Source organism: Thalassophryne amazonica, chromosome 1 (assembly GCF_902500255.1).
Source record: "Thalassophryne amazonica chromosome 1, fThaAma1.1, whole genome shotgun sequence".
Taxonomy (NCBI): domain Eukaryota; kingdom Metazoa; phylum Chordata; class Actinopteri; order Batrachoidiformes; family Batrachoididae; genus Thalassophryne; species Thalassophryne amazonica.
This window is the reverse complement of record NC_047103.1, coordinates 68418095-68444486: the sequence shown is the minus strand read 5'-3', so window position 1 is coordinate 68444486 and position 26392 is coordinate 68418095. Positions and strand designations below refer to the sequence as shown.

Sequence of the window (26392 nt, the reverse complement as noted above, 5' to 3'; positions counted from 1 at the left end):
TCTCAGGTCTCTCTTGATCTCACATGCTGAAAACAAAATACAAGTATGTCACTGCTAAGATAATTGAATGTCTCTACAAGTTCAACACTTTCACTATATACTAATACACTTCTGATGGTTGAGTACAGGAAGCTGAATCTTAGTCTTGACCCAGGAAAACCGCATTCTCAGACACTTCAATTTCACACTCAGCTTCTCAAGTTCTGCAATCAGAGTTTCTATTAATTCTGCAAAGATCAAAGCATTGTCTGCAAAGTCGATGTCAGGAAACCTTTTCTTGCCAACAAAAACACCCAAGTCACTGGTTTCCCCAGTCTTACCCAACATTCAGTCTGTGCGAACATTGAACGGTGTAGAAGGCAGAACACATCCCTGATGAACAACAGTTTTCACTGGGGGGGAAAAAAAAACTCACTATTTGCATCCACTCCATACAGCATTCACTGCATCTCTGTTTATTGGCTGACTGATGTTCAGTAACTTCTTAACTTCTTGGAGATCCGACAAATTCTCAGGATGCCCCAGAGAGCAGTCCGATCAACTTAACCAAATCAACATAAGCTGCTAAGACGCACTGTCAATATTCACACTTGAGTTCTAGGAACATTCATAGGACTAGAATGTGATCAGTTGACTTCTTCTTCTTCTCACTATCACAACAAACAGAAGCTCCTTTCCGTTTAAAGAAAAAAGCACTGAAAAACAATGTTTTTTAGATACCTAAAATTATTATTTATTTTATTTATTTATACATTAACCACAGTGGATTAGCAGTTAGCACTGTTGCCTCCCAGCAAGAAGGTTTTGCGTTCACTTCCCAACTGATCCCATTTCTGAAGACATGCATGTTTGGCAAACTGTAAACGTTATATTATGAATTGTTATAGTGTGAATTTTTGTCTTTATGTGTCAGTCCTGCGACAGACAAGGAATCTGTTCGGGGTGGACCTCACCTTTCACCCTTAACTTGAATAAGCAGCAATAGAACATGCATGATTAAGTTTTCTTGTGCAGGATGCACTGAAACATGGTTTGTTTCATTATTATTTAATTTAACCTTCATTTAACCAGATAAGAAAAACCCACTTAGATCAAGACCTCCTTCGCAGGGGGGATCTGGCCAAGAAGGCTACAGCACACACCAACAGGCAAAGCAATAATAAAACAATAATAAAAACAACACATCCACCATGAAACACAACACAACCAGCTAACCTGTGGACACAATTATTTTCAATAACAATGCAAACTCTAACACAGTAAAACTCATGGTCTAAGACAGGGTTTAGGGCCCCTCACACATAGTACCAATGTGGTCGAATTGCACATGAACTGCACATGAAGCAGGAATCGTATGCAATACGATTCCTGCTTCATGTGCAGGAATTACGAATGATTCATTTGCAGGAATTACGAATTAAGATGATTTTACATCGAATTACGATTCGATGTAAAATCATAGCTGCCTCTAATGCCTTGTACACCTGTTACTACAACTGTTTGCGCACACCAGTGGCTGAAAGACAGAGTGTGCCCTGTGAGAACCCATTCGATCCCTCTCGTGACAGGTGTCGGCCAAATTCCAGATGACACACACAAACATCTACACCATTCGCCCGGCACTTGTGAGGCCAGTCACGCTGTCAGCACGAAAACAATCAGTAGACAATCACTTTTGAGCTGGTGGTGAAATTTGTCTAAGTGCCCCCACGACTGTGAAGTTGCCAAGTACGCATGTGACATGCCAGAGTGTCGTTTCCCTCACAACACGTGTGCATGAGGTATGCGCCCCACTTTCCCCTCAACACATGGTGCATGTGGTTTGCACATCCCCCTGCAGGCGAGGTGCCTTTCATCTGATCACGCCTTGGTCTGTGCATGGAACGGACGCGGGCGTGGCTGGCTGCCAGCAGCTGTTGAGACATCTCTGGTCATCACAGCTGCAGAGCACGTACCGTGTTTTGACGCACGTGTGTGTGTGCTTGCTGTCCTCATGTGGAAATACATAAAAACATATATCGCTTTTGCAACAGGCTGGAGAAACAGACTGTCAGTTCATGTGGCCACGCAGCAAGTGATCTGAATGTCACATCTGTCTGACAGGACACGCATCGAGCTGGGCCCACGCACATGTCCGGCCTGACAGCAGACAATGCAGACAAAGTGGAAAACAGACGCCGTTTGATTGCCACTTTTTTCTCTTTTTTAAAACATACGTTTATCTGCTTGTTGATTTTAGCCATTTCTACGCTCCTGTTATAAGACAGTGATTGTAGCGCAGTGGTAAAGTTTCCGTCTGGTAATCAGAGCTTTTGTAAATTGCAGGTTCATATCCCGAGAGTGGCATTTATTTTTTTAATTAACCAGGGTTCTGTATTGCATCCCCTTTTATTTATTATTTATATCAACCCAGTGATATTCACTAATTATACAGCTGGGTTTTTTTTATTGTTCTCCAAGTCAAGCGGCGCGATGTGGTGCACCACATCCCAGCTGCATGCACTGTGTTCCTGCTCGTACAACACCGTCATGTGCACGACAACTTCACAGTGGGTTTGTTCATGCCTGCCCATCGGCTTGATGTTTTCGTGGTTCGCTCATACGAGCTGTTCTGCCGTGATTCACCCTGATTTGTACTTATTCATACTGTGTGACGCTGCCCTTAAAACAGACACATTGTCCAAAAGATTGCTGTTGTCGGTTTTCTAATAGTGACCAGAAAGCTGTCAGTGAAACCATCCCAGGGTATAATGTGCATAGTATAATTTTTTTAAAGACGTGCCACACTTCTATCAGTATTCATTGTAACTTTTTTCTTCTTTGACCCGTGGTTAAAATGTCTTTAGCTCTTGAGAAGTAACATCCTTTAAATGTCAGCAGAGCCTCCTTGCACTTCTCAGCTATCAGCCAGGTCACACATTCAGCTGGTGAACATGACTTCCGTGCACAAATCAGAAAAAGGGCAATTGAATGACAGACGTTAGATCAAAGCCTACGGACACAAACACCCTAAGGAAATCAGAAAATTCATGCTTCCCCAGAGAACATGGTGATATTTCTTTCAATTAGATGAAAGGCCCAGCCTCAAATCCTGTTCTTCCTGCACCTCCTTGGGTGTAATGTTAAACGGATGCAGAGTGAAATATGAGCAAAAGAAGAATATACATTGTTTTATAAATTTCTTTTTCTGTACCTTTACGTCCATTTCGTCCAGCGCCCAGCATGTTTTCCCTTCCTACAGTGAGACGGTTGTTTTTCACAATCATACTGCCTCATTGAGGGTGGAGGGGAGGGGAAGCTTCACAAACAGATGATTAGAAAAGCTGTAACCAACGTCCTGAAAGCAAAGCAGCCTTTGAAACTATAAATTATGCTGATTCCAGTCGCTGACGTTGTGTGCAGACGTGCATTCCTGTTTGCAGTCCTGATCATTACACATGCCAAAATGCTGGCGGTTGGTTCACATGGCGAAATGATCACCACAAGAAGCCCGTGAGCGTCTCAATTTCCTCAGATCCACAGCCAGCCAGCGTCCTGGTGTGGGAGAGATCTGGCCACCGTGGGGATGAGACAGACTGTATTATCTGCTCAGTGGCTGTCTGGCACGGCCGATTGGTTGATGGAGGACAAACAGGCAGGCAGCAGGATAAGACATGTGGGCCACACACAGTTTGCCACATGAGGAATATTTGATATGTGGCACATTTTGGTTGTGTGTCTGTGTGCAGGTGAGAGATCTTTTCTTTAAAAATCAGGGGTATCAGGAAAGTTCTATTTTTTATTTTTAAATCACTATCTGCTGTGTCATCTGTGTTTCTATGTGTTGCTGTAGAGCTGTGATTTATATGTTGTTGAGGACTTTGCAGCAGTGATAATTGAAGAAAATTTTTAAAAATGAAACACATTTTAAAATGTACTGTTTTTCATCTTCATCCTGGAGTGATGGAAGATATCTCAAAATGACTAGACCTCCAGATTCAGAATGTATTTTGATTTATGATGGAAGCTGTTACATCAACAATTAGGGTTGTCAACTCACTGAAATGAAAATAAGGAACACCTATGTGCTTGTGTTGACTGAGACCAGCGAAAAACTTTTGCCTTTCTATTTTCAATTTTCTGCACTACTTGGGGGCAGGGTATTTCAAGTCCTATACCATAACCATAAGGAAATTCAATAACTACAGACATTTAATCGACATATCTATAATAATTTTATATACTAAGACACAAAGCTGAATTTGATCAGATTGTTTCTGAGTCACAGGAATACATTGAAGTAAAAAAAAGTCATTCGATTCGGCAATTTATTTTGTCAGTGCAAAACATTTTTTTTTTGATTTACAGAACTTTCTTCTGCTTAACTTTGTGAAACCATTTAAAATATAGAAAAAAAAATTCCAATATCAGTGTAAATACTTTTTTAATGGTCAGTGCAAATCCAAATTTTCAAATATAAAGTTGGGAGTAAAACAGTAAACAAGGGCACTTTGTGCTTCAAAAAATGTCTTTCTTTATGTATATGTATTGTTTTCATATAGTATATTAATCACGTACAATATTAATAATTTCAATTAAATTTTTATTTATTTTATTTATAGAGTGCCAAATCATAACATTGCTGCCTCAAGGTGCTTCAGATAAGTAATGGCTAACCTTACCAACCCCCCCGAGCAGCCTCAGGGGGGTTGCCACACACAGGCAACAGTGGTAAGGATAAACTCCCTCTGGTGATAATGAGGAAGAAACCTCAAGCAGAACAGACTCAGATGAGTGGCCCACTACTTTATAGTTTGTTGTTTGTTTTTTACAATTTTTACAAGAATTTCCTTACAAAGAGAAGAAGCAGAAAACAAAAACAGAAAAACAGAAGACTAACAAAAACAGAGTCCTTAAATTAAATTTAAAAAACAGTCCATTGTTGGTCTTCAGGTGGTTGAACAGGTAAACCCTAAGTGTAGGGCCTCCTGGGAATAGTACAACATCCTGGGGTGCAGGGCCACCTCCGTTAAAGGTCTCATCAGTGCCTTGGACAGAGAGAAAAAGAGCTGAATCAGTCGGCTGGAAATAACTGCACCTAACCCAGCTAACACATAATATTTTGGTAACATTATATGTTGGTTAAATTTAGGTTATGGTTATCAGAAAGTTTTCTACAATTTTTACCTAACGTTATTACTTTTTTTATGGGTGATTCTTTAACTACGGGCACTATTGGCCTTGTAAATGTAATTTCCACCACACCATTGCCTTACAATATAAAGCGCCTTGAGGCAACTGTTTGTTGTGATTTGGCGCTATATACATGTGCTCTGATGTCACTGTTTATCTCCATAGAAACTACCCAAACAATCTTTCATACAAACTGTTTAAAGGGACATTACAGTGTTGTGGTGGAAATTACGACAATAGTGTGGGACAACTACATTTTGTTTAAAAAAATCACAACAGTTGTATGACATTGAATACCCCAATTATGTTTTGATTATTTTACTGATATTTTATTCAGAGATATTTTAAAACATTAGAAAAAATGTTTCTTTACCATTCATTTTTATCATTGAAGATCAAAAGTCTGGGTGTGGGACAAGCACAAAACGGCAATATTTGCATATAATGATGCTGAAAAAAGGTGAAAAAGTCATCATAGACTACTAGAACAAATTTCTCAACACACTTTCATTGTAAAGATAACTATAAAAGTGTGAAATGTCCCCTTTTTTCTGTTTTCATACAATATGATCAAAGGACATAGTAAGTGCCCGTAGTCTAAGAATCACCCTTATATATTGTCAAGTCATGTTTATAGTGGAGCGAAATTTGACAAATATATTAACTCTAGTCTCACCATCTTTCTTACTTCAATTTTTTTTTAATGACGAGACTATGACTTTAGGCAACATTACCAGCGTATAATATGTTAATGATGTTCTGGGAATTTTTGGATGAAAAATATCTCTAGGTGACTTTGTATAATGTTGCCAGAATTTTCTGGGAACAGAAAAGAAACGGTCCTTAAAACATTCCCAGAATGTTAGGCCTATCATTCTCAAAACATTTGTGCTAACGTCACTATCAAATGTTCTGGGAACCAAAATAAAAGTTTCGTCTGAAAGATTCCAAGAATGTAGAGTGTGTTTTTGATAATGTATTTATTAATCACCTATCCAATGCATTTGTTTATTAAATTACATACATAATTAAATATATCCATCTATCCATCCATATTCATACCCACTTACTCCAATTAAAGGTCACAGGTAGGCTGGAGCCTATGCCAGCAGTCATAGGGTGTGAGGCAGGGTACACCCTGGACAGAATGGCGGATGGAGGAATTGCATGCCACTCATGAAAAATCGGAGTCGCCTCAAACGCCTCATACAGCTGTTGCCACAACCATTCACACACACCAGTGGCTAAAAGACAGCGAGTGCCCTGTGAGTGCCCATGCAACCCCCTCTCTGCAGGTATCAGCCAAATTCCAGGTGCCACACACAAACATCCAACACCACTCGCTGGGCACTTAGAAAAGGCTGGGCTATTCGCGCTCCTGGCATGATTGTGGAGTGCAGATGACCACATTCGAGATATCTGTGAAAATTGTCTAAGTGCCACATGAGTGTGCCATTACCAAGCGACACACATGGGTGTGACTGTGCTGAACTCCTCCCCCTCACACACGCACACAAATGGCATGTAAGAGTGAGGTGTGTCCTCCCCCCAACACAAATGTCTTGTGGAATGTGGTGTCACCCCCCCCCCCCCCACACACACACACACCATGATCCTACAATATCAGGTGTGACTGAGGGTCCCAGAGTGTGATCGCTGTCCAGCAAAGTGCGTAGCTGGAAAGGCTGACCACTGTACACTCACAATTCAGCTGGAGGACATATATATGTCTTGCCATCAACAATATCAACAACACTCCAGCAATGCACATGTGTGGGTGGGCTCTCATGCTCTTGTCAGTTCCAGCTGACAGCGCCACTCAGTGCACATGACATATTAAATTTGAAAAAACACAGAGAACAGGACAATTAAATAAATGCATACAACAATAACTACATATATATAATTACATAACAAATGCATAACATAAATAATCACATTGCAAAGGAACAGAAAGTGAGACTTTTGTGTTTGAGCTGAGTACGTTCTGTAAGGTGGACGTGTCTCCCTGTTGAGATCTGTGGACCTACAAATCACAGCTGTCAACTCTCCACTGTGAGGTGCATGTGTGTGCTTGCTGTCCTCACGTGGAAATACATAAAGACATATATTGCCTTTGCAATGGGTTGGAGCAACCACACAGCATGCACATTGGTAGGCTGTGCCAGGTGAAAAGGACAGGCTGGTCGCGTACACTCGAGCTGGCGATCTGAATGTCAAGTCACCTATGTAAGCTGTGGTCCATGTGGCGCGGTGTCCTTTGGAGCGCTGCTCACTGGACACACGGAGCTGGCTGACCATGCGCAAAGGGCCACCAGATGTGGACATGATAAGAGTGCACTGCTTCATTCATGTCATTTCATGACTTGACGTTTATGACCATGGCTTTTTTTATTTGTTGTACAGCACTTTGGAAACTACTGTGTTTGTGAAATGTGCTGTATAAATAAAGTGGTATGGTATGGTATGGTATGGTATGGTATGGTATGGTATGGTATGGCTCATATACAGAGGTACAGAAGGATCATACTTGTATTGTCCGCTCAATAAGAGGGATTAAATATTAGATATTGCAGTGATTTTTTTTTTTTTTTTTGGTGTGTTGTTCTTTTTTCTCTCCACAACAGCAGCGCGATGTGGTGCCACACGTTCCAGGTGCTCGCACTGTGTTCATGCACGTGCATGAGCATGCACAAAACCACCTCCACAGTATCATGCATGCCTGTCTGACCATGTGTCCCTCCCAACAACAGGTGGAATGTTTCACGGTTCCCCATTTCGTTTTCTGTTTGCGGTTTTTCGGCCAGTTTCTGCTTCTTTCACCCAATTTTGTGTTATGTGTGAAGGGGCCCTAAATTGGGGCATGCTCCAAATCTGTATACGAGGTCTGTCAATAAAGTATAGGTCCTTTTTATTTTTTTCAAAAACTATATGGATTTCATTCATATGTTTTTACGTCAGACATGCTTGAACCCTGGTGCGCATGCGTGACTTTTTCCACGCTTGTCGGTGACGTCATTCGCCTGTGAGCACTCCTTGTGGGAGGAGTCATCCAGCCCCTCGTCGGAATTCCTTTGTCTGAGAAGTTGCTGAGAGACTGGCGCTTTGTTTGATCAAAATTTTTTCTAAACCTGTGAGACACATCGAAGTGGACACGGTTCGAAAAATTAAGCTGGTTTTCAGTGAAAATTTTAACGGCTGATGAGAGATTTTGAGGTGATACTGTCGCTTTAAGGACTTCCCATGGTGCGAGATGTTGTGCAGCACTCCCAGGCGCCGTCGTCGGCCTGTTTCAAGCTGAAAACCTCTACATTTCAGGCTCTATTGATCCAGGACATCGTGAGAGAACAGAGAAGTTTCAGAAGTCGGTTTCAAAATTTTATATGGATATTCCACTGTTAAAGGAGATTTTTTTTAATGAAAGACGTGCGGACGGATTGCAGCGTCGGCTCGCAGCCGCCGCGACGCTCCGCCACAGGAAAAACACCTCCGTTGGAAGCCTTAAGGACAAGTTGGAACATGTCCAGCTGTTAAACAATTTCTCATATACTCACTCCACTGAAAGCCATCAAATGCCACCTGGATTTTACAAATGGTTATCAACACGGAGGTGTTTTTCCTGTGCTGCCGCACCGCGTCGGCTGCGTCCTGACGCGCGGACCCGTCCGCACGTCTTTCATTAAAAAAATCTCCTTTAACAGTGGAATATCCGGATAAAATGCTGTAACCGACTTCTTCTGAAACTTCTCTGTTCTCTCACGATGTCCTGGATCAATAGAGCCTGAAATGTGGAGGTTTTCAGCTTGAAACAGGCTGACGACGGCGGCTGAGAGCGCTGCGTGACGTCTCGCACCGTGGGAAGTCCTTAAAGCGACAGTATCACCTCAAAATCTCTCATCAGCCGTTAAAATTTTCAATGAAAACCAGCTTAATTTTTTGAACCGTGTCCACTTCGATGTGTCTCACAGGTTTAGAAAAAATTTTGATCAAACAAAGCGCCAGTCTCTCAGCAACTTCTCAGACAAAGGAATTCCGACGAGGGGCTGGACGACTCCTCCCACAAGGAGTGCTCACAGGCGAATGACGTCACCGACAGGCGTGGAAAAACTCACGCAATGCGCACGAGGGTTCAAGCATGTCTGACGTAAAAACATATGAATGAAATCCATATAGTTTTTGAAAAAAATAAAAAGGACCTATACTTTATTGACAGCCCTCGTATCTGGTCATTTCTAGAAAACATTAATCTTACTACATCTGTGCTTCTTGTGAAAACAGATACCAACAATGACACCAATACATTATCACTCCCAACTCATTACACTTTTAAACTTGGTCAGCGCCCCTTTCTGTCACTATGTGATGACTTTGCATCATTTAAGTGACAGGTAGGGAGATTTTTGACAGCTGTATTATCTCTCTCTTACAGCACATAAAAGGCTCATTTTATGGAAATGAGCTCATATTTTTTTTATTATTTAAAGTCAATATAACTTTTTTCTATATACCTGATACTTTGATATGTGAATGATGTCACTGTGCTCCTTCATATCCTTTGATCTAGTCTATGCTGCACCTGCTGAAATCACACCAGAGACTCTGAGCTGACGCAAGCCACTCAACTGAAGAATAAGAGGCTGACAGGAGAATTAAACCAAGGATCCTTTAGTCACAAGCCCACTCTCACTCTCTCTCTGTATGTCTCTCAGTGGGAGAGTTGAATAAAGAGGAAGTGGCTGAGAGAGCTACATACATACAGCAGTGGTTCTCAAACCTGATCCTCGAGTACCGGTAACCTACAGATATCTCATCTCTCCTTGCTCTGCCACAAGCTAATTAACTCATTCAGGTGTGATCAGCCAATCAAGTACTAATAGGCACCTAACTGGGCTAATCAGTTTAGGTGGTGCTTGAGGACCAGGTTGAAGAACCACTGACATACACAGAGACATGATTAACAGCCAACAATCACGTTTTCACACCTGAGACAACATTCCAAGGTTTATGTTTTCATTCATTTGGTCCAGTTAATTTGGTTTGACATTGCAGTTTTGGATTTGCACCTAAGAACTTTACACCCAACTTCATCTATGTAGGTCTCCCTATACTTGACATTGATTGTTTGGTTTGGAGAGGTGCATGCACCTGATGTTGGCTCATTTTCAATTTAGCAGGTAGTTCCGTTTGAATAGAAAAAAAGTTTTTATGAGCTTTTCAAGTTTACTGTTATTTTTCTTCTGACCAAATTGCATATGTCTCTTCCACTCACACACTCATGTGACTGATTTCTTTTGTTCTTTTACTGTGTAATAGGTGACGATAGCCTGCCTCAACTTGTTGCATTTTGCCCAAAAACTATCAAACTATCCACAAAGTGTATCCTCTTTTGGTCAGACCAAATTTTGGAAATTTGGTCTACAATGGCCAAGGCATTTATCACACCTGCTTTTTTGGTTCGCACCAAACTGACAAGTTCGAAGGTCAAGACCAAACAAACAAGCACCCTGAAACATTCCATTCATTCATTTTCTACCGCTTAGTCCAATTAAGAGTCGCGGGCGGGCTGGAGCCTATCCCAGCAGTCATAGGGCGTGAGGCGGGGTACACCCAGGACAGGATGCTAGTCTGTCGCAGGGCCACAAACAGACAAACAAACACAGACACACCCACACGCACACCTACGGACAATTTAAAGATTCCAATCCACCTAACCCGCATGTCTTTGGATGTGGGAGAAACCGGAGCACCCAGAGGAAACCCACGCAAAAACGGGGAGAACATGCAAACTCCACACAGAAAGGGAATTGAACCCACGACCTTCTCGCTGTGAGGCAACAGTGCTAACCACTAAGCACCATGCCGCCCCACCCTGAAACACTAAATCAGAAATACACAGCAACTGTCCAAACTCACTAGTGCACCCCATAGATCAGCGAGCATTGTTGTAATGGTGTGTTAACATATGAAGTCAACAGGCAAAATGTTTAATGTTTAAAAAAAAAAATTCTCCCTTTATTGCTTCTGTTCCTCCATTGACAATATTATCCTCACAGCCCAGAATTATAGTTTCAATAAAAAATCCATTCAAACGGCATGTTGTAAATTTGAGAGAATGGTATTAATGTGATTTTTTTTTTCTCTTCCTCTCTTTCAGGTATTCCTAATAGCATTGGTCCAGTTAGTAAGTAAACAAGTCACATAAGTGCTATGAGAATGCTTGATGCTTTGCTTTGCCTGATGTACCGTCCTTCACATGCAACCCTGAACCTGGTGCCAAGTGTTCATTTCTGATTTCGATGGATCACTCAGCAGTTGTTGACTAACCTTTTTTTCGGAATACAGATAAGAAATAGCTGGGGGCAATATTGTCATGAAGTGGGCATATTAATTTTCTTCATCCGACTCAACTTGACCAGATAACACTTGCCTGGCTCTGCATGCCGAATGTCATTTGTTTTTTTACTTTTTTATTCCTCTCCCCAATGCATTATAAATAAATGGCATCTAGACTTTATTAAAGTGCCAAGACCTCTCTGGCAGCATAATGTCACAGGAGGTCATTTTAATATAAGCCGCAAGCGCCTTGGCCGGTATTATCTTCGTCAACCAGTAACCCCTCAGGAGGACGAAGAGGAGAGGTGCCACGTCTCAAGTTACTGCTGCCTGGAAGGTGCTTTGATGCAGGAACTGTAGGACTGTATCGAGCAAGGCAAAGTGCATTTGCTGTGTGGCTCACTTCGCCTTAAACTGTTCCGTCATGGCCCTGTTCTTAGCATGGATCTTCTGTGCAGCCGGCAGCCCATTGATCTGCAAATTGCCCTCTAACTGTGTGATCCTACAGTCGGAGAGACCATTAAAGATATACCTTTTAGGTAAATTGGCCCAATGATCAACTTCCATGTGAAGTAATGACAAAGGAAATCTTTAGAAGCAGAATTGTTCACTCTGATGCTCCATGTTAAGAATTCAACATGTGCAACTGAGTTATGGAAGGCTGATTATTCTGTTCACACAAGATAACGGATGTGTACATAAAAAAAGTAGGTTGACTTAAATGTAAGTCCAGAGAGTTGATTTCAGGTTTCTGCTTTAACAAAATGTTATATCCGTATCTTGTGACAATCTTAAATGCTGCTTCAGCAGTGACAAGCTTTAACTCAGTGTTTCCAAAAGTGGGGTTTATGGGCCCCTGGTGGCCCATTAAGGTAGTGCAAATAGGCAGTGAGAGGCCATTAATAACAAAAAATACACATGGTTTTCATTTTCAAAGTTGTAGTGAAGTCTAAAAGTACCCAACAGGAAAACCCATCCTTCACTGGTCCAGTGTGACTGGGGGGTCCTTTGTCCCCCATTTATTCAAAGACAGCACACTGTGCTTGGACACGATATGTGAATTTCCCCTCACATTTAGCAATCTGACATTTAACCTCAAGCAGGAAGGTCTCAGGATCACTTCCAACCTGGTCTTCTCTGTGTGGAGTTTGCATGTTCTCCTCAGCTTTGCATGAGTTCGCTATGGGTGCTCTCTCACAATGACCGCTGAGATGGGCTTCAGCTCCCCAGTCACCCTTAACTGGAATAAGCAGACATAGAAAATGAATGAATGACCTTGTCATTTCTGGAATCCACTTCATTGTGTGATGGACTTGGTCCAAGTCAAGTTGACAATCAAATTCCTTTCCCAGTTTTAGGGTCAATCTTGATTATTATGCCAAGTTTGGCAAAAATCTGCAAAATAACCAGGGAGGAGTAAGTCAACCTTTTCCCCACAGAACAGAATATTTATACTGCTAGTAAACTTTGGTAAACTTCTTTTTGATAATGGAACAGACAGGTAGGGAGACGTGACTTTGGTCCCAGGGATTGACTTTTGGGAAATTTAACTTCGCCTACGCAATTCCAGAACCCACCTTCATAAGAGTGCCACGTTTGGTGGACATTTGTGGAAAATAAAAATTTTGACTTTTGACCTCAATGACTCAATGACCTTTGCCAAAACAAACCCTTTGACACTAAACCAGGCTTGAGCTTCATCAATTTTCCAAGTCTGATGGAACTCAGCCAAAGAACCTGGGATGAGAAGGGGAATAAACAAAATATTTCTCAAATTATGGTGGGATTCGAATAACCAAATAATACACATTTCTAAACACATTACATAAATACTGTTTTAACATACAACCCCCACCTCCCCACCCCAACTCCCAAATGATTATTAAATGTATTTGTTACCCAGATGCATCCAGTATTACTTAACATGGAGCCTCAGTTTCAGCTGTGAACAAGTAAAATATCTAAAGGGAAATATACATATTTACACACTTTATAGCTTAGCTGATCATAAATGGTACAAATTTTTCAAAATCATAATCTGAGAAATGCAAATTATAATATATTAAGGTGGGCTAATGCTGTACTTTTTTCATTCCAAGATTATGATGCTGCACAAAACAAGAAAAAACTAAGCAAAATTCCAAACATTTTGTTTGCTGTGCAAGCTGACATGCCCTGTTGTCAGTCTGAGGGAACACGGATGAGGTTACGGCCTTGCAACCCCACTGCTCATGTGTGTGTGCCAAATGTATTTTTCACTGCTGAATCTCTCTTCTGATGTCAGAAATTCAGCGATAAGGTTCAAGAAGAGTGACAATGCTGAATGAAACCGCTGGAATACCTGGCTGTTAAAGAAAAAGCTGCTCTGATTTTAAATGTTTCCAACAGACTTTGCAAGATATGCACAGGAGAGGAATATGCTGAATCCAAATCTCACATCCTTATGGGTTGTGCACACCCAGCCAGGATTCTTGTGTTGTCTTGTCGGTGAAGGTGGCGTTGTATACATCAGCCAAACAGCCAAAAATGTTTACAATTTTACGTGTCAGCCTAAAACAGTTGACTTTCATCCTCCCGCACTGTCTGGTTGTGTCGCTGAAGCGAATGTTAATTGGGGAAAACTAAAGGGTGTCCAAAGTAGGGTGTTCCTAATTCCGTCACTGGCCATTTTAGGAGGCATACATTCATATAAGCAAAATGTCAACATGTGGCAGAAAAAGGGTTATTTCCAGCGACTGAGTGATGCAGACAAGAGTCCGTGCTGTAAACAATGCATTCACATGTTGTCGGTGTGCAGCAGATGCTAAAAATCAGTGTTCCACTCTTTTCAGTGGGAGAATGATGGAAAATTGTGTCACTCCTGATTGTGAGAGTGGCACACCGCAAATCACTATGGTATGTGACATGTAAAGTTAAACATGTATAAGTTTTTGGGATTGCTGCAAGTGTAAGAAAAGTTACAGTTGATGTTGCTTCATCCACAACAGTGTTCAAAAATAGACATTGAGAGATTGATTGTTTTCATGCAGACACACCTGGTCTGTAACAGATAAGCGGTAATGGCATGTATTACCTGACACAGAGAAATTAAGCTGTGATATCACATGTTCTCCCATTGTAATATCTTTTTGTTCATCTGTTGTTTAAAGCTGCTCACACCAGGCAGAGATTGGCACTGTTTCATGCTGTTTCAAGTCACGCTGCAGCCTATTCAAGATTTGGAATAAAGATCAGAATAATAATGTACAAAAAATTCAGACAAATTTGTGTATTTTTCAGTCAAATTATTAAATATTGCACATATTCCTCCAGTGGGAGGCAGTAATGATGTCAATGAGAGATCATTTGAGCAGAAAAAAGTAAAAGTGGCATATTGTATTAATACTGTTACCATATCCATGTGTGGGAGTGCCCAGGCCCGAGCATCAGCCCCTTTTTAAAGAAAGCTGGTTACATGCGCAACCTAAATTAAATAATTTCATGACCCCAACACATCGTAAAATACAAAGAACAATGAGTTTTCTCATCTGTTCAATGTTATCTGTGACGATGTCTTCGGTGTTCTCTGGTAGTAGAATCTAAGTTTATGTTGAAATATTAAAGTATTATTAACTGAGCACAAGTTCTGTACGGGAAAATATCATTAGCGTGGTCCATGCGAAAAATACAGAGGTCTGATATTCCCGTACAGACCAAGCAAACAAGGTTAAAAATGTGTTTACTACACTCACAGAAATATTTAAACCTAACGTTTAAGATTTTTGTAATTTTATTACATGACAAATTCCCATTTACTTTTTTTTTTGATCATTTTAATACAAACCTAACAAATAAACCTTACATGATGCATATTCATTACTGTAATAAATCCTATTTATTTGAAATGCATATTCCTCAGCTTTATGTATTTAGTATTAATAAAATATAATTACTCTAAATCAGTAATAATGACAATATTTATTTAAAATATATAAAGTATATTGTTTGAATTGCATAATAATTATGTTACCTATACAAGATAAATGGCATAGGTAACATAATTATTATGCAATTCAAACAATATAATTTTAATTTATTTTAAATAAATACTGTCATTATTACTGATTTAGAGTAATTATATTTTATTAATACTAAATACATAAAGCTGAGGAATATGCATTTCAAATGAATAGGATTTATTACAATAATGAATATGCATCATGTAAGGTTTATTTGGTAGGTTTGTATTAAAATTATCTAAAAAAAAAAGTAAATGGGAATTTGTCATGTAATAAAATTACATCTTAAAAGTTAGGATTAAATATTTCTGTGAGTGCATATGGCTATTATATATATAAACACGCAAACTTATGGTATTGCCCGAATATGAAAGCTGCTGACAGCTCATAGTGAGACCCGTTTGCTTTACCTCCATGAAGAACTTGGTAACAGATGCTCCGGTCGTTAACTGGTGAACTTTCAATCTGTGCTTTTGCCAATGGTTTTGAGATTTTTTTCGAGTATGTTCATGTCGGGCTTGGTTTTTCTAATGATGTTTTTAGTTTTCTGGTTTGTAATAAATGCAGTACATTTTCAGGGATGATTGTCATGGTAACTGGTCTGATGTGGGAAAATATCAGACCGGATTTCAGCCAATCAGAGTGTGCATAGCTTCGCAGCTATATAGTAAGCTGTTATATTGGAAGACTCTTGTTCTTACGTATATTGAAACAGCAAGTGTTCCAGGACAATGGCTAGCTTTGTGGAGGTTAAGATGGAATTCTGCTGTGATGGTTTTTCTGCTGCTGGTGTGAGAAAGCAGTTTAACTGGATGTCACTGGCAAGCTAAGAACAAATATGGGACAAAACAAAGGTGCAACCATCAGGAAATGTCTCTGTCTGATGTCCACTCAAAGTTTTGAGGCATGTACACAACTTTCTGACGGATTCGCCTAAAATCAGTTGATTTCAGCTGACAAGGAACACATTAATGAATGAAAAAAGGATTTGTACAGGACAAAAACTGACACAAAGGGATGTGTTATTTGTAATTTATTTGTGTTTAAATCAGACATTTCATTGAAATTGGTGTTCCAACAAATGTAATATTGGCTGTGTTTGTGTATCGCCCACCCCCTCTTCAGACAGAACACCCTGGGCACTCCGACATGGGAATATAGTATTCTAACCCTACAACTGTATGACCTTGGGTTCCTTGAAAGGCAGAAAACATATTTGTTGTTGTTGTTGTTCTTCTTATTCTTCTTCTTATTATTATTATTAACCCTAAATGTCACCAAAATTCAAACATGCCTTTCTGAAGGTTAAACGCAAAACATTGTGTGGACTGCATGAAAATGGGTGTTTCATTTTTCATTTTATACCATACAAGATGTCACAACATGTTTTATGTCAAAGTCCCCCCAGCGCATCAGAAAAACGTGGCACCAGACTGGTACAGGTGTAAGAACTGCTGAAGTGGAAGTACTGTGTGACGATTTAACACTGCAGACTTACCGCTTCTCTCACCTGCTGCTGCAAATCACCACAGTTCTGTGAAAACAAACAAAAGGTCCAACTGATTGCCTACATTCAACATGTGAATGCAGCACGAGGAGGTAACCACCTTTGTTGATCTGTATTTGACAGGCAAAAGAAAATCGTTACTTAGCTCGGTGATAGTGCATTTTCATTCGGAATTGGGCAGTGCAGTCTCGTTTGAGGGTGGGCGCTAAAGGAGTAAAATATGGCGCATATGACATAATTTCTCTATTTCTGAGGACAGAAACACGGCACTTTCTCTGAGTTTTTGGATAAATTACATGCAAACAAAGTGAAAATGCAAAGAAAAGTGACGATGCAGTGGAAAGTGGACATGTGTTGCGGTTTGTTTGTGACCCAGAGCTCAAACGTGTCGAGGCAGTTGTGCAGGTGAGAGAGTGCAGATATTCTAGCTAGTTGTGTAGGCTAACACTTACCAACATGACCTCTCCCATTTGCCTCATCTTCCCTTGTCCACTGAGAAGTAAAAAAAAAAAAAAAAACTGCACTTTTTGTGACTGCTTCGTTGATTGCAGCCGAAAACAAAACAGTACATCATTTTCCCATTAGAATTGACGCTGTTTGTGGGAAGAGGTTAATACCCGGGTGGAGTGTGGGAGTGTCGGCACAAACCATTCGTAGGATGGGGCTTTCAGCGGAAACCATTTTAAACCATCACATCTTAAACTGGCAGGTCCGCTAGGTGACAGCGAGCATGCCTTTAAGTATACCGAGCTGGGATGAATGGTTTGTGCTGAAACCCTCACAGTTCACCCGTGTATTATCTGCCATGTTTGTGATGGTTGTCCCCATATGTGGTCAAATCCTGCAATACCACATAGGGGTTCAAACGAGACTGCGCTGCCCTATTGGAAGCCAATCTGGTGTCAGGGTGGGGGATGGGCATCACTTTTGGTTCAATGACCTCAGAAAACAATAGCACAAATAATGTGCCACTATTAATTTAGTTACACTTGAACAATAATGTGGAAAATTCCAAGGACTTGTGTATGTTTTGCTGTGGAGTTATGTATGCCCCACAAGATGGCGGTTGCTATTTAAAGTCACGTTACCATGGCATCAGTTCGGGGCATGCTATTGTACAGTATGCCTTTGCTGTGTGCAGAATACTCAGTGAATTGTCAGAAATGGACAAGTGGCCATATTGACCACACCCAATCCCCCACAGCCCGCCTCCTTCCCCACATCCTCACCCCACTCTCTCTCCACATGCATGACCTGAAAAGTGTGGCGTGCATGCTGTCCATACATGGTGTAAATACATATTTATGTACATATTCACTTCTGCAAACCAACCCTCTCCTTTTCATTCAAAGCTTAGGCCAGACATGTCCGTCACCTGTCTTCAAATCCTTTATAGGGAGAGTGTGCATGAGGTGTGTGCGTGTCGGGTGGAAAGGGAAGGGAATGTGGGGGAGGGGGGTTTGTAGGTGCAAAAGGACACAGGAACCAAGCTTTGGCTTCAAATTAAAAACTAAATTAATGTAGGCGATGTGGCTATTTTCAATGTAAACATATCAGCATTATTAATAAAAATCAGCACAGAATGAACCTAAAAGAAAAACAAATTAAACAAGCAAAACCCAAAGACGAGAATTTCCTTGAGGTTGTTAAATTGACAACAAGCAAAGTTGTGTTGGAATAAAGACAGCACTGCACTTTTCACATTGTTGTTTGAAGATAATTGAATTCTTTATTGACTTTTCCCAATTCTATTCCAAGTTTATTAAGCCGGGCAGAATTGCCTAATGCGGACCATTAAAGTGAAATTAATATTTCAAAAGAACAGTTGTGTCTTTGCAAGATTGCAGTTCATTATGGGTACTTCATTGATTAAAATCCATCACCGCTCATTTAACTCGATTTACCTGAAGAGTCCCCATAACGTGATAATTAATTGAAGCCAGATGCTGTATGGTTTTTTTAAAGTAACAATTTTACACTATAATATCAATGCAGTTTGCTCACTGGATTATATATTTATCAAATAATGCATACGTTGTGTTTCTGTCACAGATTGATTGTGCATTACTTCACATAAATTTTATTTATTGGCCAGCAGGTGCACCACAAAATTCTTCAATGAAATACAGCTTAAAAAAAATACCCCAACAGAACAAGAGCCTCACGCTTTTTCTTACATATTAAACCGCCCTTTCAGGGGTTTCTTGAATCTTTTTGTGTGCCAATCTGTCATTTACAAAGAGCTTTATATCAAGGGACTGAAGCGACGTGAACCCACTGGAGATCACTTTTCAGTTATCACTTTGGCAGAATCCCCAAGTAGGATCAATAAAGAAACAGTTTGGGGGAGAAAAAAAGAATATATTGCAGGAGGATGATATAGAGATATCATGTGAGATTGAAGATATATTCAACGAGCATTAAGCGATTTAGTAATGATTGACACAAAACTAAAACACAAGGGAGTGAAAGTGTTTAAAACAATGAAGCTGTTTTATAAAAGACCATCTCGGGTTCACACATGGTTAAGGTAATTGGCAGCTTGCCAGCACACCACTGGACATTAATTAGCCTAGATTGCATGATTCATGGAGTCAATAGCGAAAGGGCAGACAGATCAAGTGAAGAGATGAAGGAATCTTATCTGTATTCGTCCCTATGCTTGAGTCCTCTCCATTTCCAACCGCAAAGTATTTCCCTGACACGGAAATACTGACTTGTATGTAATTATGAGGTTATGCTACCCACAGCAGTCTGTCATTCCAAGTCCCAACACCTGCCATTATTTATTCATTGTTATTCCTGCACCAGAAATACACTATAATTAGATATTGATTACATAGTCAATGTGATGAATTAAACAAAATGCCCCCTAACGTCCTAATTTGCCATACATAGTTTAGACTTGCTTGCATAAATCATGAGTCCAATGCTAAATCCAAGAGAGTTTTATCTTCTGTTTTTTTGTTTTTCCCTTTTCTTTTCAGTTTTTGTGTTAACTCATCATTGCCATTGCCATAGACATGCGCATACAGAGTGATCCCACACAAGTTACATACAACGTCTCTCCAATATCCCTAGTAGTTCTTTGGATGCATTCTCTTTGCTCGTCCATGTCAGCCCTGCCCCATTCGTATTTGCTGTTTCCTGAGTTACTGATTTGAGCCATGCTGGACATGTTGGTGTCTCCAGTTGTGTGTGTTTATTACCACATAGTTCCCCTGCAGACTATCTGTAAAGTGCATCCAGTAAATAACTCCTGGTTTTTCTCAATTGCCCGCAGTTCGGCCGAATGTCTCATCCCTAGGTGTCGCTAATCGAAAAGAAGGTAGGCAACTGAAGATTCTGCCACAACTGTTTTTTTTTTTTTTTTTCATTCACAGATTCATATACATCTGTGGTTCTTTTTTGGTAGTACCCCCTCCCCCCATTATGATGAATCCCAGAACAAAGGAAAACCCATATAAGGCTGTAGTTGAGTCCCTAAAGCTCGTGTCTGAGTCAGGTCTTGAGTCCCCTGTTCAAATCTGAATTGAAGTCCAAATTCAAGTCAAAGAAGAAGAGCCTGAGTTGACTGTGAGTCAAGTATCTATTACCTGAGTCTAAGTCGTCAAGGTTGAATCTCATTTAAGTTCAAAGATGCACTGTGCCATCCTGACACAAATGACACAGTTGTCACTTTTATATAGGTCACATAATGCACGTGCATGTTGCTTAGAAGTGAACCATGTGAATATCTTTGGCATTCTGAACTTTGGATGCATTTGTCAGTCAGCAAGTTCAAATAGCCCAAGTCACGTTAGCATTTCATTTACTTTTCTGGGTGCATCCTTGAAAGAAGCCCATTAAAGGTACATATACGGTAGGGTGACCAAATGTCCTGTTTTCCCAAGACATGTCCTGTTTTCACATTCTGTCCTGGCTAGAGTCCCTTAATTGAGAGAGTAATGTAATCAACTCAGAACATGGCGCCATTTTTGGTCCAACTGTGCTGAACTACTGAATGAACCTTTTATGTTTTCAACATTTTTTTTTATCATTTAACCACATACAGCAACACATCCAGGTACAGGTACTATTAAAATAAATATAAAAATAGTTAAACTATTAACTTTACATAAATTTAAAATTTACGATGATTTATTTAATTTAAAGCCTGATTTATGCTTCTGTAACTCGGTGTCATGCAGTGACGTGTGTGACAGTTTTCAAGTTCTCCATTGCTGGACTATGCTTTATTATGGATTACTTTGACCCTCAGCAAGCTTTTCTTTCTACAATCATCACTTCCAATTCAAAGGTAAGCTGTACAATTTCATATGTTTACGACTTCATGCTGTAAAGTTGCAGACTTTTCTGCAAAATGTGGGGGGTCCCGAAATGTTATCAGCATGCGCACTGCAAAAACTATAAAAATATGATGACAGATGGAGTGAAAGAAGAAAAGTGTCAAATCAAAGCCTTTTGCTGTGTCTGATTTAACAGGTGCATGTCCAGGCTGTGGGTCCCAGTCTGAGCACAGTGTGAAAAAAAAAAAAAAAACCGGTCGGGCTTTTAATCATGGAAATGACTCCGGTCCCACTTTACTCAAATCAGCGAGTGCCAGCACTGAACTTTAATTTGTACCTCTGTTACTGTGCACATCCAGACTACTCAGGGTTTTTAATGGAAATACATTGCTATCAGATGGGACATTTTATCCAATGTGAGCAAAAATCCATTATACAAAATCCAATATATATACCGTGTTTATTACAGGGAAAACAATACAAATACATTGGGACTTTTTTGTCCGTGACTGCAAATATCCAGTTTATACGATGAGGACTTAAATGAGTTTCATTGTACACGGGACTGAACAATAAATTTACCTCTCAAAACTTTGACAATGATGTCGGCTTCCATCCCACACAGCTGGCTTTATTTTCCCAATTTTTTCTTCTTTTCAGATCTGAAGGGAATCTGTACATCTTGATGTCCATGTTGTGTCTATTTGTGCATCAAAATGCACAACAACCCAACATTTTCAGCAAATAAATAAATAAAATAGCTGGATTTACATGCAAATAGATTAACAGCGAATGCTATTTTGGCCCCAAGATGTCTTGACTAGTCATGTTGCTACTCTCTCTATTAATGGACTGTAGTCCTGGCCATCCAGGCTTTTTTTAGAAAGTAATGAAAATGTCCTGGTTTTCATTGTTTTTCATCTTTGAGCATCTTTGAGTAAACTTCAAGTATCACTTGAGTATCTCATTGCTGTGTCGAGTGTCCTGGTTTTCAGTAATCAAAATATGGTCACCCGAGTACACGGCCAATAAGCTTTTTAATATTTAATGCATAATAAGAATTTTCTTTGGCACTGCTAGAATTTTATTAGCTTTTAAATTGGAGATTCATAATATGATGTTGCCTGTATGATCAAAATTTGCATTATCAAGAAAAAATAAAAAGTTCCCCTGAAGGTGAAAATTTTACAATAACAGACCATCTTTTCAAAAGCTCATGCATGTGTATATGCAGTAACTCCTGCAGATGGTGTTAAAAACAAAATAAAATATTCATTATGGAATTCCCCCAGGTAAATATGTTCTCTTCATTAAAATGAGCTGTAATTTTGAAATATGTTTCAAACATAAACAGACATTATAATCCTTGAATTTCAGTAGAAATAAAATATTGTCAGTTTAGTGAAATTTGAATGGCAGTAGATTAAAATATTGCAATCAACATTTCCTCCCTTGGTTCTTTCCTCCCAAATATATATCACCTTCCAGTTTCCATTCTCACTTCCGGTTTTATTTTGATATGTTTTCACTTTCTTTACTTCCCCTTTAGCGCATAATTGTTTAATATTTTTAGTAATTATTGGTCATGCTTAAAAACTCCATTGTGTTCCTCTGTGCCCATTCATTTGACATTGTTTTGCAGAGCTTGTGTTTAGTTTCCTATTGATATCTTGTTGCCAACCAATGCTTTGTTTAATGTTCTCTCGTCGACTTCCTCTGCCTCCTGGTGGATTTGATCCCCAGTTTTACTGTCTTTTGTGGCTTGAATTCTGGTACCTGATTATTGAGTAATTGGCGGCCAAATCCCTTTTGGACACCTTCACCTCACTGATGGATCTCCTGTAATTTTAACTTTGGCCTATTTAACCAGATTATTTATCTAGTCCACAACTTTGTCCTTACTCTTATTGCTGTCTCTGTGACAGAGTCACTGGTTGTACCCAATTCATTACAATATGTGAACAGTCCATTTTAATGAAATACTGTTTCAAGGATGCCCCAAAATGATTAGTTAATGAGTTAGTTAGTGTTTGCTTTAATAAACTTAAAAATATTGTAGCATCCTGAAGTGCATATACTTAAGCAAACTGGTGAATAATTATGCAAGTCCTGTTCGCCCCACATCATTCCCCACCTTGTGATTTACCTTCATAGTTCTGCTGGTGGAATCGCACAAAGTGCTTAACACACAGTGAACAGGTCACATCAGCATTGTTCGCACACACACACACACGTCAGTTTCCAAGATATGCATCTGTGTATGTGTGTTACGGACTGTGCACATACAAAATTAATTCATGAAGACAGGGCATAGGGTGCCCCGTTTCTGTTCAGCTGTCATCACAAAACCAACACAGTTCACATCTTAAAAAATTACAACATTCTATAGAGTTTCTTTCCATGAAACCTTTGCCTTCAAGTGAAAACAACTTATCCAGAATTTATCATTCAACGTTCATGACAATAGTGACCATCAGTGGTTTTACTACAAAATATTCCTTTATCTGTGCAGTACATTTAAACACGGAGCTGCAGTCCGCCTGTCATTAAGAGCATAAACTCTGCATCAAGGCTGTTAACATTCTTGAAGAAACAAGCGTGAAGTAAAAGCATGACCAATCAATCAATCAATCAATCAACTTTTTTCTTATATAGCGCCAAATCACAACAAACAGTTGCCCCAAGGCGCTCCATATTGTAAGGCAAGGCCATACAATAATTATGAAAAACCCCAACGGTCAAAACGACCCCCTATGAGCAAGCACTTGGCCACAGTGGGAAGGAAAAACTCCCTTTTAACAGGAAGAAACCTCCAGCAGAACCAGGCTCAGGGAGGGGCAGTCTTCTGCTGAGACTGGTTGGGGCTGAGGGAAAGAACCAGGAAAAAGACATGCCGAGAAGGGGGGCAGAGATCGATCACTAATGATTAAATGCAGAGTGATGCATACGGAGCAAAAAGAGAAAGAAACAGTGCATCATGGGAACCCCCCCACAGTCTACGTCTAAAGCAACATAACCAAGGGATGGTCCAGGGTCACCCGATCCAGCCCTAACTATAAGCCTTAGCGAAAAGGAACGTTTTAAGCCTAATCTTAAAAGTAGAGAGGGTATCTGTCTCCCTGATCTGAATTGGGAGCTGGTTCCACAGGAGAGGAGCCTGAAAGCTGAAGGCTCTGCCTCCCATTCTACTCTTACAAACCCTAGGAACTACAAGTAAGCCCGCAGTCTGAGAGCGAAGTGCTCTAATGGGGTAATATGGTACTACGAGGTCCCTAAGATAAGATGGGACCTGATTATTCAAAACCTTATAAGTAAGAAGAAGAATTTTAAATTCTATTCTAGAATTAACAGGAAGCCAATGAAGAGAGGCCAACACGGGTGAGATATGCTCTCTCCTGCTAGTCCCCGTCAGTACTCTAGCTGCAGCATTCTGAACCAACTGAAGGCTTTTTAGGGAACTTTTAGGACAACCTGATAATAATGAATTACAATAGTCCAGCCTAGAGGAAATAAATGCATGAATTAGTTTTTCAGCATCACTCTGAGACAAGACCTTTCTGATTTTAGAGATATTGCGTAAATGCAAAGAGGCAGTCCTACATATTTGTTTAATATGCGCTTTGAATGACATATCCTGATCAAAAATGACTCCAAGATTTCTCACAGTATCAGGGAAATGCCAGAGATCAGGGAAATGCCATCCAGAGTAACGATCTGGTTAGACACCATGCTTCTAAGATTTGTGGGGCCAAGTACAATAACTTCAGTTTTATCTGAGTTTAAAAGCAGGAAATTAGAGGTCATCCATGTCTTTATGTATGTAAGACAATCCTGCAGTTTAGCTAATTGGTGTGTATTCTCTGGCTTCATGGATAGATAAAGCTGGGTATCATCTGCGTAACAATGAAAATTTAAGCAATACCGTCTGATAATACTGCCTAAGGGAAGCATGTATAAAGTGAATAAAATTGGTCCTAGCACAGAACCTTGTGGAACTCCATAATTAACTTTAGTCTGTGAAGAAGATTCCCCATTTACATGAACAAACTGTAATCTATTAGACAAATATGATTCAAACCACCGCAGCGCAGTGCCTTTAATACCTATGACATGCTCTAATCTCTGTAATAAAATTTTATGGTCAACAGTATCAAAAGCAGCACTGAGGTCCAACAGAACAAGCACAGAGATAAGTCCACTGTCCGAAGCCATAAGAAGATCATTTGTAACCTTCACTAATGCTGTTTCTGTACTATGATGAATTCTAAAACCTGACTGAAACTCTTCAAATAGACCATTCCTCTGCAGGTGATCAGTTAGCTGTTTTACAACTACCCTCTCAAGAATCTTTGAGAGAAAAGGAAGGTTGGAGATTGGCCTATAATTAGCTAAGATAGCTGGGTCAAGTGATGGCTTTTTAAGTAATGGTTTAATTACTGCCACCTTAAAGGCCTGTGGTACATAACCAACTAACAAAGATAGATTGATCATATTTAAGATTGAAGCATTAAATAATGGTAGGACTTCCTTGAGCAGCCTGGTAGGAATGGGGTCTAATAAACATGTTGATGGTTTGGATGAAGTAACTAATGAAAATAACTCAGACAGAACAATCGGAGAGAAAGAGTCTAACCAAATACCGGCATCACTGAAAGCAGCCAAAGATAACGATACATCTTTGGGATGGTTATGAGTAATTTTTTCTCTAATAGTCAAAATTTTGTTAGCAAAGAAAGTCATGAAGTCATTACTAGTTAAAGTTAATGGAATACTCAGCTCAATAGAGCTCTGACTCTTTGTCAGCCTGGCTACAGTGCTGAAAAGAAACCTGGGGTTGTTCTTATTTTCTTCAATTAGTGATGAGTAGAAAGATGTCCTAGCTTTACGGAGGGCTTTTTTTATAGAGCAACAAACTCTTTTTCCAGGCTAAGTGAAGATCTTCTAAATTAGTGAGACGCCATTTCCTCTCCAACTTACGGGTTATCTGCTTTAAGCTACGAGTTTGTGAGTTATACCACGGAGTCAGACACTTCTGATTTAAAGCTCTCTTTTTCAGAGGAGCTACAGCATCCAAAGTTGTCTTCAATGAGGAT

The 26392-nt window shown here is 39.9% G+C and overlaps 1 protein-coding gene across 1 annotated transcript in view; it reads left to right on the top strand.

Moving 5' to 3' along the window:
- Window positions 1-26392, top strand: part of LOC117511575 (netrin-G1-like) — a 280385-nt gene that overhangs the window by 167837 nt on the left and 86156 nt on the right. Inside the window, exons 3-4 of the mRNA XM_034171563.1 lie at window positions 11327-11353; window positions 20294-20338. Of these exons, the coding sequence (XP_034027454.1) occupies window positions 11327-11353; window positions 20294-20338 (72 nt within the window). The remainder of the gene's footprint in view (window positions 1-11326; window positions 11354-20293; window positions 20339-26392) is intronic.